This window comes from Olea europaea, unplaced genomic scaffold (assembly GCF_002742605.1).
Source record: "Olea europaea var. sylvestris unplaced genomic scaffold, O_europaea_v1 scaffold636, whole genome shotgun sequence".
NCBI classification, from domain to species: Eukaryota; Viridiplantae; Streptophyta; class Magnoliopsida; order Lamiales; family Oleaceae; genus Olea; species Olea europaea.
In genome coordinates this window covers 229,870-244,212 of record NW_019264725.1, presented here as the reverse complement: position 1 = coordinate 244,212, position 14,343 = coordinate 229,870, and the positions used below count along the sequence as shown (strand labels likewise).

At 35.1% G+C, this 14,343-nt stretch overlaps 2 protein-coding genes across 2 annotated transcripts; both read left to right on the top strand.

Moving 5' to 3' along the window:
* Window positions 1–4,666: 4,666 nt before the first annotated feature.
* LOC111389974 (phospholipase A1-IIdelta-like) lies at window positions 4,667–6,034 on the top strand. Its single transcript, XM_023014966.1, has one exon. It carries the CDS (start codon window positions 5,028–5,030, stop codon window positions 5,892–5,894), a length of 867 nt encoding a protein of 288 aa, XP_022870734.1. The 5' UTR covers window positions 4,667–5,027; the 3' UTR covers window positions 5,895–6,034.
* Window positions 6,035–11,498: 5,464 nt separating this feature from the next.
* Window positions 11,499–13,140, top strand: LOC111389966 (phospholipase A1-IIdelta). Its single transcript, XM_023014953.1, has one exon. It carries the CDS (start codon window positions 11,598–11,600, stop codon window positions 12,834–12,836), a length of 1,239 nt encoding a protein of 412 aa, XP_022870721.1. The 5' UTR covers window positions 11,499–11,597; the 3' UTR covers window positions 12,837–13,140.
* The last annotated feature ends 1,203 nt before the right edge of the window (window positions 13,141–14,343 follow it).

The window sequence follows — 14,343 nt, the reverse complement described above, 5'->3', positions numbered from 1 at the left end:
TTACCTCGACTGGACACTCCCAAATATGTATATGCTTCAAACTAGGCATCTTGTCTGTCCAAAGCTCATAAGGGGTTTTATCAGTGGCCTTAGTTGGAATTTTGTTGAGTGTATACGCTGCGGTCTTTAATGCTTCACCCCAGAAAGATTCCGGTAAGGTAGAGTGACTAATCATATTACTCACTATGTCCTTAAGCATTCTGTTTCATCTCTCAACAATACCATTCATAGTGGGCGAACCCAACATAGTGTACTGTAGGACGATACTACATTCCTCTAGGAATTTAGCAAATGGTCCTGGACGTTGTTTACCTGAACCATCATATTTGCCATAGTATTCACCCCACGATTAGATCTGACGCTGTTAATCCTTTTGTTGAGTTGGTTCTCAACTTCGGCTTTATAGTTTTTGAACACATCCAGCGACTGTGATTTTTCATGAATGTGATACATGTAGCCATATCTTGAAAAGTTATCTATGAACGTTATAAAATATTGTTGACCATTCCAAGAACCTATAGGGAATGATCCATAAGTTCTAAGACGTCCAAAGTCTTGTTGGCTTGAAATCTCCTTTTATTGGTTTGTTTTCCCGTTATACGGTTGATACACAAATCATAATCTGTGAAGTCAAGAGGGTCAAAAATCCCGTTGACACAAGTCTCTCAATTCTCCTTTTGAAGATGTGACCTAATCTCTTGTGGCACAACGAGGTAGAATTCTCGCTGGTTAATTTTCGCTTTATACCTTGAGTACTTACATGCAATGATTTAAAAGAAGCAATTCTATCAATTAAATAAAGATTATCATAACCTGATAAAGAACCCAAACAAGCCAATTTTGAATCATGAAACAAATCGAACTTTCCATTCCTGAATGAACAAGAATAACCGGATTTATTCAAAGTAGAAATAGAAATCAAATTTCATCAAAAAGACTGTACAATAAATGTTTCATCAGATCCAAATAAAATCCACTCTTCAACAATAATCTAAAATTTTCTATTGTCTCTACTTTCACCGTCTTTCCATCAACAACATAGATGTATTTTTCACCATCACTTGATTTTGGCAACTCAGTCGACCTTACATAGACACACTGATGTGAGTTGTTGTATCATAATCTATCCACCATGTGTGTCTAGATACCGAAGTTAAATTAACCTCAAAACAAACCAAATGAAGAGGAATACCTTTCTTCATACGCCATTCGTGATAATTAGTACAATTCTTTTTCTTATGACTTGCAACTCCACAAAAGAAACAACCACCTTCAGTTTTTTTTCTTATGTTGTTTCTTTTGTGATGTTGTACCTGCAGCTTCCTTATCAGTTGGTTTTCCTTTTCCTTTATACCTCATTGAAGTAAGGTTTTCCAAAAGTGTACTAGTTTCAGTTTTTTCATTCTTGGCAAATCTCTTCTCAAGATTCTTAAGGAAAACCTTAGCCGTATTTACTTCATTAGACATAGTGCCCTGAAATGGTTCTGGAATAGCACGTTTCATGACCATTAAGTTTATGCGGTTCGATCTTTTCCACTTTTCCATTTCCTTCTTGTTATCAGAGGTATTCTCATCAGTAAGTTTAGTAGGTTAATCGACCCGTAAAGTGGGGTCTAGGTCCATGACTCTGAGAACGATCAATACATTCTCTTGCCATACCTTGAAGTTTGTGTCATTAAGGATTGGAATTGAGTCGATGCTAGTAGAGGTATTAACATAGAATTTGAAACTGGATTAGAGAACAATTATTACAAATGGCTCACATGAATATCTTTAATATGCAATAATAATAATATTCTCAAATAATGGTAGGGCCCATCACAAGATACCTAGCACAACATCAATATCTAATTTTTGAATAGAAATATTGACTTGTAAGTGATCAAATACTGACAATAAATACATGTCAATCAATAAATCTTTCTTGAACCGATTTATTGATCACACATTAAACCAAATAATCATCACATGTTTACCACCTCAAGTGCACGTGAAATTCGACCAAATATTTACCTTTCTTTTGGCCGATCAATATTCGCATGAATAAAACACACACAAACACCTTTTAATATTCTAAGTTAATCAATTTCTACAAGAAAGGTTGATTTGACAACATGTTACTTCAATTAACTAACTTTCGAACATTATATTTCTTAAAAGAGTTCTTAGTACCAAAACTTGAGAAAGAGAATCACCAATTTTGCACATTTTATTTAGTTTTAAACTTTAGGGACCTTGGGGTTAATAATTCAAGACTTTAGGGGTGCAAAATTCATTAATTTAAAACTTTAGGGGCCAAAATTAATAAATTTAAAACTTTAGGGGCCAAAATTGATGAATTTAAAAATTTAGGGGCGAAAAATTGACCAATTCAAACTTTAGGAGCCAAAATTGATCAATTCAAAACTTTAGGGGTCAAATTTTAAAAATTTGAAACTTTGGGGATAATTTGAATCAATTATAAACTTTAAGGACTTTGAATTATAAAATTCAGCACTTTATTGACCCAAATTAATTATTTTTTAAACTTTATGGGCTGAATTATTAAATCCAAAACTTAAATGCCCAAATTTGAATATACTTTAAATGTTAGGGACTGAAACCTTAATTTTATAACCCTAACCCTAATTGCAAGCAAGGGCCTCAAATAATCTAATTTAGAGAAGAAGCCCCGCCCCTAAATCTTGCAAAAAATTGAAAAACCCTAAAAATAATTTCTCTCTTCTTTCTTCGCTCTAGCGCCGCCTGGGATTGTGGCGCCGGTGTGCAGAACAGCGTCAGCTACGCTGCTCACAAGCAGCAACGTCGGCTAGTGCGCTGTCGGGAAAAAAATTGACCTTCTTAATTTTTTTCTCTTTTTAATTTTTTTGTCTCTTTATATATATAAATCACCCAAAAAAACCCTAAAGAGAAAAAAAAATAAAATTCCATTCTCTTTTCATTGGCGGCGCGGCTACGCCTCCTTGAGTAGTGGCGCTGGCTACCTTGCACTGCTACGTGCCAGCAATGCCGACGGCAGCCGGAACAAGGAACCTTTCCCCCTTTTTCTTTTATATATATATATATATATAATCCACAAAAAAAAATAATAAATCTGTAATCTTAAGAAAACCATAATCTGAAAATTCCTCAATTGAATCAATCCATATTATGAAAGACAACCAAGAATAACATGCCGCAATGTTTTCAAATTCAACAAAAATATCGATCCAAAGTTGTTAAATCTGAAAACTTCAAAAGAATATTGCAAGAACCAAATTTTAAAGATTTGATTCTCAATGATTCAACATAAAAAGGCTCTAATACCACTTGTACGATAATTTATTACTTTAAATCACCGGATCTTCATGTTGGATCATCAAGAAATACATGAATTATAGCGAAAGCGTACCTGAATCAGAGATTGTTAATGCAATGATTGAATTTCGCGATTTTATCTTCCAAACTACACGTAGTCTCCTTTTTCTCTCTGTGATGGGATTCAGAAGAGAATGTATAATATGTACGTGTGATCTGGGGACCGCAACTGTATTTATATAGCGATGTCCTTTGACCTAATTCGGCCCATCATAGAATTAGGAACTTGAGTCCGGTCTCTACACATAAAATAAACATATACTTTAATTGGATGCATTAAAGTCCAAAACTGAAGCCTTATTAGATCACTTTAAATGGGTTCAATCGAATTCGATAGCATTTAATTTAGTATACAATAATTTACACATATAAGCCCACACGATCGTTTCAAATTCCTTACACGGACTGTCTAGGATCATATAGAACGGTGCCCACCAAGAAAACTAGGTCGTTGCTACCCCTAAAACATAATCAAATCGAAAGCAAACCACCACCACCACCACCACCTACCTATCTATCTTCATGTTCTATTATGAGGCTTTCCAAAGGTTTCCTTATTCAATCACCCTATCATTTTCAGTATCCACATATCTTTGTTCGAGTTGAGATATGCCGTCTAAAAGTTGCTATCCAATTTGTTGTCCATCTAATAAATGATTGGCACATCACTTTAAATTAACATATCCCACTTTTCTCTTACTGTCACTTGTTCTTAAAATTAGATGATACTTTAATATAAAATGATATGTCGATCATTTATTGGTGGATAATAAATTAGAGAGCAAAGAGTTGAGATATGCTGTCTAAAATTTGCTAACCTTTTCAAATTTCAAGTTGCCTTATCATTTGACGCTCTACTTCACTCCACAAAACCACTCATGGCCACAACCATAATTAATTGCCTAGGATCTCACATTGCATTCACCCCAAATTCTTATCCATCTATCCTTGTTGGAGTTGAGATTTGCTATCTAAAAGTTGTTGTACAATTTGTTATCCATCCAATAAGTGATTGATACATCATTTTAAATTAATATATCCAACTTTTCTTTTACTGTCACTTGTGCTTAAAATTATGTGATACTTTAATGTAAAATGATAGGTCGATCATTTATTGGTGGATAGTAAATTGGAGAGCAAAGAGTTGAGATATGATGTCCAAAATTTGCCGTCCTTTTCAAATTTCAATTTACCTTATCATTTTACTCTCTACTCCACTCCACAAAACCACTTCTAACGACACCTATAAGTAATTGGCTAGGATCTCACAATGCATTCACCCCAAAATTCTTATCCACCTATCCTTGTTGGAGTTGAGATCGGCTATCTAAAAGTTGCTATCTCATTCATTATCCATCCAATAAATGATTGACACATCATTTTACATTAATATATTCAAATTTTCTCTTAGTGTTACTTGTGCTAAAAATTATGTAACGCTTTAATGTAAAATGATGTGTCGATTATTTATTGGTGAACACTAAATTCAATAGCAAAGAGTTGAGATATGTTGTCCAAAATATGCCGTCCTATTCAAATTTCAAGTTGCATTATCATTTGACACTCCACTCCACTCCACTCCACTCCACAAACCCACTTCCAACCACAGTTAGAAGTAATTGCCTAGGATCTACATTGCATTCACCCCAAATTCTTATCCGCAAAGAACCATGGTGGACTCACCTCAAACAGAGCCAACATGGCCGGAACTTCTCGGCCGTGATGACTGGAACGGCCTCCTCGACCCTCTGAGCCTCAGCCTTCGTCGCCTAATCCTCCGCTGTGGCGACTTCTGCCAAGCCACCTATGACGCCTTCAACAATGATGGGAACTCCAAGTACGCTGGCAGCAGCAGATATGGCAAGAACTCATTCTTTAACAAAGTCATGCTGGAATCAGCTTCTGATTATCAAGTCTACAGTTTCCTCTACACAACTGCGAAAGTCAACTTCTTTCAAGCTCTCTTCTTGCATTCCCTGTCAAGAGAAGCCTGGGATCGAGAAACAAACTGGATAGGCTACACTGCTGTGACGACCGATGAAGTTAGCAGGGTACGAGGCCGTAGGGAAGCTTATGTCGTTTGGTGCGGTACCTCAAGGAATTACGAATGGCTTAATGTGTTGAGAGCTAGACCAGAGTCAGCCGATCCATTATTGCGCCCTAACTCATGGGAAAAAAGGAGCCCAGATGACAGTAGCAGTAGTGATGAAGACGAGAATGAGCCAAAAGTGATGAACTGTTGGCTTACAATTTACGTTTCTAATGATCCCAATTCATCTTTCACAAAATTGAGTGCAAGAGAACAGATTTTGGCTAAGATTAATGCACTGAGAGACCAGTATAAAGATGAAGATCTGAGCATAATATTAACAGGGCATAGTCTTGGTGCATGTTTAGCAATTTTATCAGCATTCGCAGAACCAGGAATCAAATACTCATCATTTAAAATGGCACTGGATTTATTCACCAAAGCCAAACTCCTCTTCACTTTCAGTTCAAATTCCCCTTCACTACCATTCCAACCCGCCCCAACATGAAGCATAACCTGCAAATTATGCCAGTCACTCGGATTGCTCGATTCCTTCAAACTTGGAGATTTTCTGTTGTCAATCTCCAGCTCGATTCCAGTATTCGAATATCCCGGTAATGGACTCAGATAATGCGGAATCATATCAATCTCGTTCTTGATATGCAGCACATTCAGATTTTGATATTTGTTCAATCTTTCATTGAAAGCCCTGTTCCCAACTTGAGGACTACCAAAAACAATAGCAGAAACTGGGATATCAGTTACCCCGTTTTTAACTGGGGGTTGAGAAGAATAAAGGGATGGTTCTTGATGAAAATGGAGACTGGATTTTGGAACCACTATCGGACGAGGATCAACCCGTGCCTGAATTTTGAAGTGGTCACGACTCCATGCCACTCTTGAGCTCATGCATTAGGTACTCGAGTGATGAAGATCGAATGCTATAAAAGGTTTGGCGTTTCTACGCTGGCCGATTCTAAATGCTCTGTGTTGCCATCTGGTTTCCAAGAATTGTAGATTCTCTGTTCCTTTAACTTAGGTTGGAATTTGGCACTAATCTATAATGTGCTTTTTCTTGCTTTACTTTATCAGGTATGTTGTGGAATGAAGGCATGTTTGGCTAAACTTATAAGTAGCTTATTTGGGTCTTTTATTGAGTGTAAGCATGTGTGATAATCAATTTTAGTGATCATCGTGTACTTTTATTCTTGAAACACTTTTTTCAAGAATTATCTCATAATCATACTTTCAAGTAATCGTTATTTATAATAAAAAGAATTTCTTAACACATCATCTCTCATATCCCATATACTCGAGAACTTCAGCACTCACACTGAGCGCTAATCTAAGTTTTGAAAGAAACGTTCTCACCGATCACATGCAGTACATACCATGGGCACAATATTGAAAAGAATGCTAATCATTCTAAGTGAGATATCCAAGATAAAAGGAACGATAGGAAGAATCGACGATGAATCTATATCTATAATATAAAATCGTGAATGACCAACTTTAACACGTACAACATAGTTCTAGACAATTTCTAATAATGCTTTTGAGATTGCAACCGACATGTCTCATGACTCTAATGTGAAGGAGTTAAATCGAAAAAGAGGAGATGTCACAAGTCCAATAGTGAAGTCATTTGCTCGTGGAACACATTGCCTTGTGATTGACCCAACAAGAAGAGTTGATGGCCGACATGGTAGGGTCCAAGCTTTTCATTGCAACCAGACTTGGACACTTGTTCCTCGTCCCTCAACACCAATGTTGTTAGCTAAAAACTGAATTATTTCATGAAAATAAAAAGAAGATGAGCTCACTTAATTGTCAAAGAATTCGATCAAATTTCAAGTTTAGATATTATTGTAAATTCCTATCTAGATATTCAACCCACTAATATTCACCTCGTTCATTCTATTCTAGTAAGTCCAAAATTGAAAATAAGATAACTAAATGGAGAAAATGCGTTTTTTCAACGTTTTTAAGTAACCATATACAAGAACTAACTTATTGGCTCCATTAATGAAAACTTCTCCTTGATGCTTGCAAATTGCGTTTCTTTTTCTATATGCTCAAAGTAGTCTCTTAGCTTAGTTGATATGTCTTTGAGGCTTTCTTTTTACTCGTCTTTCGATGCAATAAGTCAAATTGTTATAAATTGATATTCCAGTAGAACTGTGCAAGTTGACGATTATTATCTATCTCAAAGCTCATTTTACTTTATGCGTTCTCAAACATTTACTAGATAGGTTGTCTATTCACTCAACAAAAATTGTTATCATGTTTATCTTGATACAAATTGTACTTTTTTGAGGTCAAAAAAATCAACTATTATTGTTTGTTCAAGTGTAGTTTCGCGGCTTTCGCCCTGGCAACATTGCCTTCTTTCTACAACGCCTTCAATTTCTTTTTTGTGACAACACAAATGTTCTTCACATGGTTAATAATATTGAGTTCCATTCTTGTTCCAAACATAACAAAATTTACTTCATCTCATTCAAAAATTTCAATTTTATTTTTATTTTTTAGGTCATCTCCATGTTTGGTATGTTCTCTCCAATGTCAAATTACTAATATCTTCACAAACCTTTCTCTGACCTCTTCTTTCGTCCCTTTTTCACACAAATTGGGTGTTTAGTGCATGACCTCACTAACTTGTATGAACTCGAGTTCAAAATAAATAAATCAACCATTTTCACTTTAATAATCGCAAGAGTTTTTTTTTTTTTTTTTAATTATATTAGAAAACGATGAGTCTTGATTTAATAATACTTTCTTCAATTCTGCAAAATAATAAATAAATACTTTCTTTGAAATTCAATGAACTTAGGCAAACATGCCTTTGTGCACCGTAAGAAAAATACTAGGATTCTTAGTAGGATTAATTTCATTTTTAGTCATTGAACTTTCAGTAAAATCTCAATAGTCACTCCATTATCCATCGTTACTAAATTTAATGTCACAATTCTACATGAATATTAAAAATGATAAAAATATGCGATGTATTTCTCAATAAATATGCCAGCTAACTATGTTGCAATTGTAAAGTTTGAAGATAAATCATGTTAAAAAATAGATGTATCATTCATCCGACAGAGCATACTCGAAAAGTATTCATCTCTCATTTCAAGATTTTCACCCATTGACATGATTGGGGGTGTTTTTACTCAGAAAGCCGGGGACAAAAGTTTAGGATGGAAATTGAAATCGAGTAATGATTACGACAAATTAAAGTTACGCGACCAGCTAATTGATATTTTAATCAAACTTTAATGACCAAAAATATTATCAACCCTTGTTCATTTGCTTCCTATTGGTGAAAATTAAAAAATAAAAATAAAAAAATTGAATGAAACAAACCAGACTTGTGTTTATTTGTATTTAGTGTAGGGTATTGATTTTACTTCAACTATTGGGAGAAAATTAGATTTATGATTTATCAATAAAATCTAGTGACGACTCCTTACCCCCATTGTTATGGATAGATATCAATGATAGATTTTTGACAACAATAGAAGATTGTAAATAAATTTTATCACATGACTATTTTTGCCAATAAATTAATTTAAACTAATGTCATTTGTGACGTCATCATGACTGTTGACAAACAAAACTTATAAAATGGTATCATTTTGAATATATGAGTTTATGTCTTGGGAATATGTGACCCTGAGAGAGAGGGAGGCCGATAAATGAACAAATCAGTATTGATTTCATAAACATTTTCTTAGCATATAGACATTTAAACGACATCTTAATTTCCATGATAATCTTAAAACATAGGGTTATGCCACTTTGACATAAACATAAAGTGGTTGACAGATGGAGCGACATAATGTTAGTTGGCAAGATATGATTAGAAGAAAAAATTGATTGTATTTGATATAGTTTAATGATAGAGTGTCGTCTAGTATTATGTCAATGATTATATCAATGCATCATAATTTAAAAATATATTCATTATTTCATTCCAAATACCAATTGATTAATAAGTGTAACTTGAGATTGAGCTACCCCTATTGTCTATGAGAAAACAAAGAAGGTAAATTGGCATTTCACGATTAGGGTAAACAAGTCTAGTCATGTCAACAAGAAATGACAACATCATGTCCACTCCTTAATCAATTCAATTGGTTCAATCATTACCCAAAACAAATGCGCTTGAAAATAGGGCCAAAACAGGGGGCGCCATTTGGCACTGTTTTTGGGCCTATCCCAACGGCCTTTTTCAACAAATAAAGGGGGCTATTGCTTGAACAATCCCTGGATGTCCAGGGGGATCGTTCAAGTGGCTTTTTTAATATATGTAACAGGTTAACTTGTGAAACATTTACATTATCTAAAATGAAGTAAAATGAGTAAAACAAAAATATTGCTTGCAATTCTTATAGAAAATACAGCAAACAACTATGACGACTCACCATGATGTGTGGAGTAGCTTGCTCGATTGGAGCCTGGAGAGGGAGATGCAGGGTCTAAAACTAAATTCAAACTCTCGAGAAATTAAATATGGCTCACCGCATACACCATTGGATCAATATTAGAGCCAATGTCAATTCAAGAAGTCTCTTACCAAAGTAGAAATTCCTTAAGCCATTAATCGAAACAGTTACAAACTTTTTATCACTACACCTTTGTTTGCGAAGATAAATATACCAAATGAAGGAAAAAAGCTCAAATAACTATAATTAAATTGGAGTAATAGAACGTTGCCTCGTTAAACCCATCTATCTTAATGTTCTATTAGGAGGCTTTCCAAAGGTTTCCTTATTCAATCACCCTATCATTTTAATTATCCACCCATCTTTGTTGGAGTTTTAAGATGAGGAAATTTTGTCAAATGTCAATTTTTACTTAGTCATTTGCAAAAATGTCAATTATTGCAAACCATTGCAAAAATGTCCAATTTGAAAAAATTTAGACCAAAATACCCTTATTAACAATTTTTTATTCCACACTACGACAAAAAAATGGACATTTTTGTAAAATTGTTATTGACGAATAAAATTTTGACACATAACCTGCTATATTTATTTCAAAAGTATACATGTCAAATCACAATAAATGCTATATTTTTCGTTGACTCAGAAATGTCGAGAACGATATTTTCAAATGTCGAGAAATGTTATGTTCAAAATAAAATGTCATTCTAGACAAATGAAACGTTCAAATGTCGAGAATGACATATGTAACGTCGAGAATGTCACCGTGACACGGAGGTACTTGTCCGTGTCACGGAGACGGGATTTTTTCAATTTTTTTTTTAATGACACGGTATTCAAATGTCGAGAATGACATTAGTAATGTCGAGAATGTCTCCGTGTCACGGAGACGTGATTTTTTTTTTTTTAAAAGTATCATATTTTTTGTTTTCACGTTATTTTTTTAAAGTATTATATTTTCTTTTTCTTTTTTTGTCGTCCGAATTTATTTTAATATAACTTTTCATGGAAGCCACTTCTCAAAATTCGTGACAAATTGATAAAAAAATCAAAATGTCGAGAATGACATTTGAAATATCGAAAATACCATTTCAAAATGTAGCTTTTCATTAAGGGCTATTACTTGTCCGTGTCACGGAGACGGGATTTTTTCAATTTTTTTTTTTTAATGACACGGTATTCAAATGTCGAGAATGACATTAGTAATGTCGAGAATGTCTCCGTGACACGGTGGCAAATGTCGAGAATGTCTCCATGTCACGGAGACGTGATTTTTTTTTTTTTTTTAAAAGTATCATATTTTTTGTTTTCACGTTATTTTTTTAAAGTATTATATTTTCTTTTTCTTTTTTTGTCGTCCGAATTTATTTTAATATAACTTTTCATGGAAGCCACTTCTCAAAATTCTTGACAAATTGATAAAAAAATCAAAATGTCGAGAATGATATTTAAAATATCGAAAATACCATTTCAAAATGTAGCTTTTCATTAAGGGCATAATAGACAAATTGACACTAAATTCAAATGAGTGGACATTTTTCAACTCATACTCTTAAAATTGGATATTCTTGAAAATGCCTCAAAAATTAGGTGACACTTTAATGTAAAATGATGTGTCAACCATTTATTGGTGGACAGCAAGAAGTTGATATGTGCGGTCCAAATTTCAAGTTGCCATATCATTTGGCGCTCTCCTCCACAGAACCACAGGTAATTGCCTAGGATCCCACATTGCATTCACCTCAAATTCTTATCCGCAAAGAACCATGGTGGACTCATCTCAAACAGAGCCAACATGGCCGGAACTTCTCGGCCGCGACGACTGGAACGGCCTCCTCGACCCTCTGAGCTTCAGCCTCCGTCGCCTAATCCTTCGCTGTGGCGACTTCTGCCAAGCCACCTATGACGCCTTCAACAATGATGGGAACTCCAAGTACGCTGGCAGCAGCAGATATGGCAAGAACGCATTCTTTAACAAAGTCATGCTCGAATCAGCTTCTGATTATCAAGTCTACTGTTTCCTCTATGCAACTGCAAAAGTCGACTTCTTTCAAGCTCTCTTCTTGCATTCCCTATCAAGAGAAGCCTGGGATCGTGAATCAAACTGGATAGGCTACATTGCTGTGACGACCGATGAAGTTAGCCGAGTACTAGGCCGTAGGGAAGCTTATGTTGTTTGGCGCGGTACCTCAAGGAATTACGAATGGCTTGATGTGTTGGGAGCTAGACCAGAGTCAGCCGAGCCATTGTTGCGCCCTAAACCATGGGAAAAAAAGAGCCCGGATGACAGTAGCAGTAGTGATGAAGACGAGAATGAGCCAAAAGTAATGAACGGTTGGCTTACAATCTACGTTTCTAATGATCCCAATTCACCTTTCACAAAATTGAGTGCAAGAGAACAGCTTTTGGCTAAGATTAATGCACTGAGAGACCAGTATAAAGATGAAGATCTGAGCATAATATTAACAGGGCATAGTCTTGGGGCAAGTGTAGCAATTTTATCAGCATTCGATCTAGTCGAAAACGGGGTTACTGATATCCCAGTTTCTGCTATTGTTTTTGGAAGTCCTCAAGTTGGGAACAAGGCTTTCAATGAAAGATTGAACAAATATCGAAATCTGAATGTGCTACATATCAAGAACGAGATCGATCTGATTCCGCATTATCCGAGTCGATTACTGGGATATTCGAATACAGGAATCGAGCTGGAGATTGACAACAGAAAATCGCCAAGTTTAAAGGACTCGAGGAATCCGAGTGACTGGCATAATTTGCAGGCTATGCTTCATGTTGTGGCGGGTTGGAATGGTAGTGAAGGGGAATTTGAACTGAAAGTGAAAAGGAGTTTGGCTTTGGTGAATAAGTCCAGTGCCATTTTAAATGATGACTATTTGATTCCAGGTTCTTGGTGGATTGAGAAGAATAAAGGGATGATTCTTGATGAAAATGGAGACTGGATTTTGGCACCACCATCGGACGAGGATCGACCTGTGCCTGAATTTTGAAGGTACTCGAGTGATAAAGATCTAATGCTAAAAAAGGTTTGGCGTTTCTACGCTGGCCGATTCTAAATGCTCTTTGTGTTGCCTTCTGGTTTCCAAGAATTGCAGATTCTCCGTTCCTTTCACATAGGTTGGAATTTGGCACTAATCTATAATGTGCTTTTTCTTGCTTTACTTTATGGTGTATGTTGTGGAATAAAAGGTTTGGCCAAACTTATAAGTAGCTTATTTGGGTCTTTTATCGAGTGTAAGCACTGTGTGATAATCAATTTTAGTATCAATTTTAGTAATCATGGGGTACTTTTTATTCTTGAAACACATTTTTTTTCCAAATTATCTCATAATCATACATTCAAGTAATCTTTATTTATAATAAAAAGAACTTCTTAACACATCGTCTCTCATATCTCATATACTCGAGAACTTCAGTACTCCCGCGAAGCGCTAATCTAAGTTTTGAAAGAAACGTTCTCACCAATCACAAGTGGTACATACCTTGGGTACAGTATTGAAAAGAATATGAAATATTCTAAATGAGATATCCAAGATAAAAGGAACAAAGAGAATGATCAACAATGAATCTATATCTATAATATAAAATCGTGAATGACCAACTTTAACACGTACAACAAAGTTCTAGACAATTTCTAATAATGCTTTTGAGATTGCAACCGACATATCTCATGACTCATGTGAAGGAGTCATATCGAAAAAGAAGAGACGTCACAAGTCCAATAGTGAAGTCATTGGCTCGTAGAACACATGGCCTAGATGACCCAGCAACAAGAGTTGATGGCCGACATGGTAGGGTCCAAGCTTTTCATTGCAACCAGACTTGGACACTTGTTCCTCGTCCCTCAACACCAATGTTGTTAGCTAAAAATTGAATTATTTCATTTTAATTAAAATAAAAAGAAGATGAGCTCACTTAATTGTCAAAGAATTCGATCAAATTTCAAGTTTTTGATATTATTGTAACTTCCTATCTAGATATTCAACCCACTAGTATTCACCTCGTTCATTCTATTCTAGTAAGTTCAAAATTGAAAATAAAATAACTAGATGTAGAAAATACATTTCTTCAACGTCTTTAAGTAACCATATACATGGACTAACTTATTGGCTTTATTAATGAAAACTTCTCCTTGATGTTTGCAAATTGCGTTTCTTTCTCTATAAGCACAAAGTAGTCTCTCAACTTAGTTTGAATGTCTTTGTGGCTTTCTTTTTACTCGTCTTTAAATGGAATAAGTCAAACTCTTATAAATTCATATGTCACTAGAACTGTGTAAACAACTACTATATATCTCAAAGCTTATTTTATTTTATGCGTTCTCAAGCGTTTGCTAGATAGGTTGCCCGTTCACTCATAGCAGGAATTGTTATGATGTTTATCTTGATATAAAATGTATTTTTTTGGAGGTCAAAGAAATAAACTATTGTTGTTTGTTCGTTCAAGTGTCGAAGTCGTATATGCTGGACTGCTCTAGTTTCCCCCTGACAACATTGC

Coding starts and splice junctions, on each gene's coding strand:
- LOC111389974 (XM_023014966.1), top strand. CDS start 5,028: ATGGTGGACTCACCTCAAACAGAGCCAACATGGCCGGAACTTCTCGGC.
- LOC111389966 (XM_023014953.1), top strand. CDS start 11,598: ATGGTGGACTCATCTCAAACAGAGCCAACATGGCCGGAACTTCTCGGC.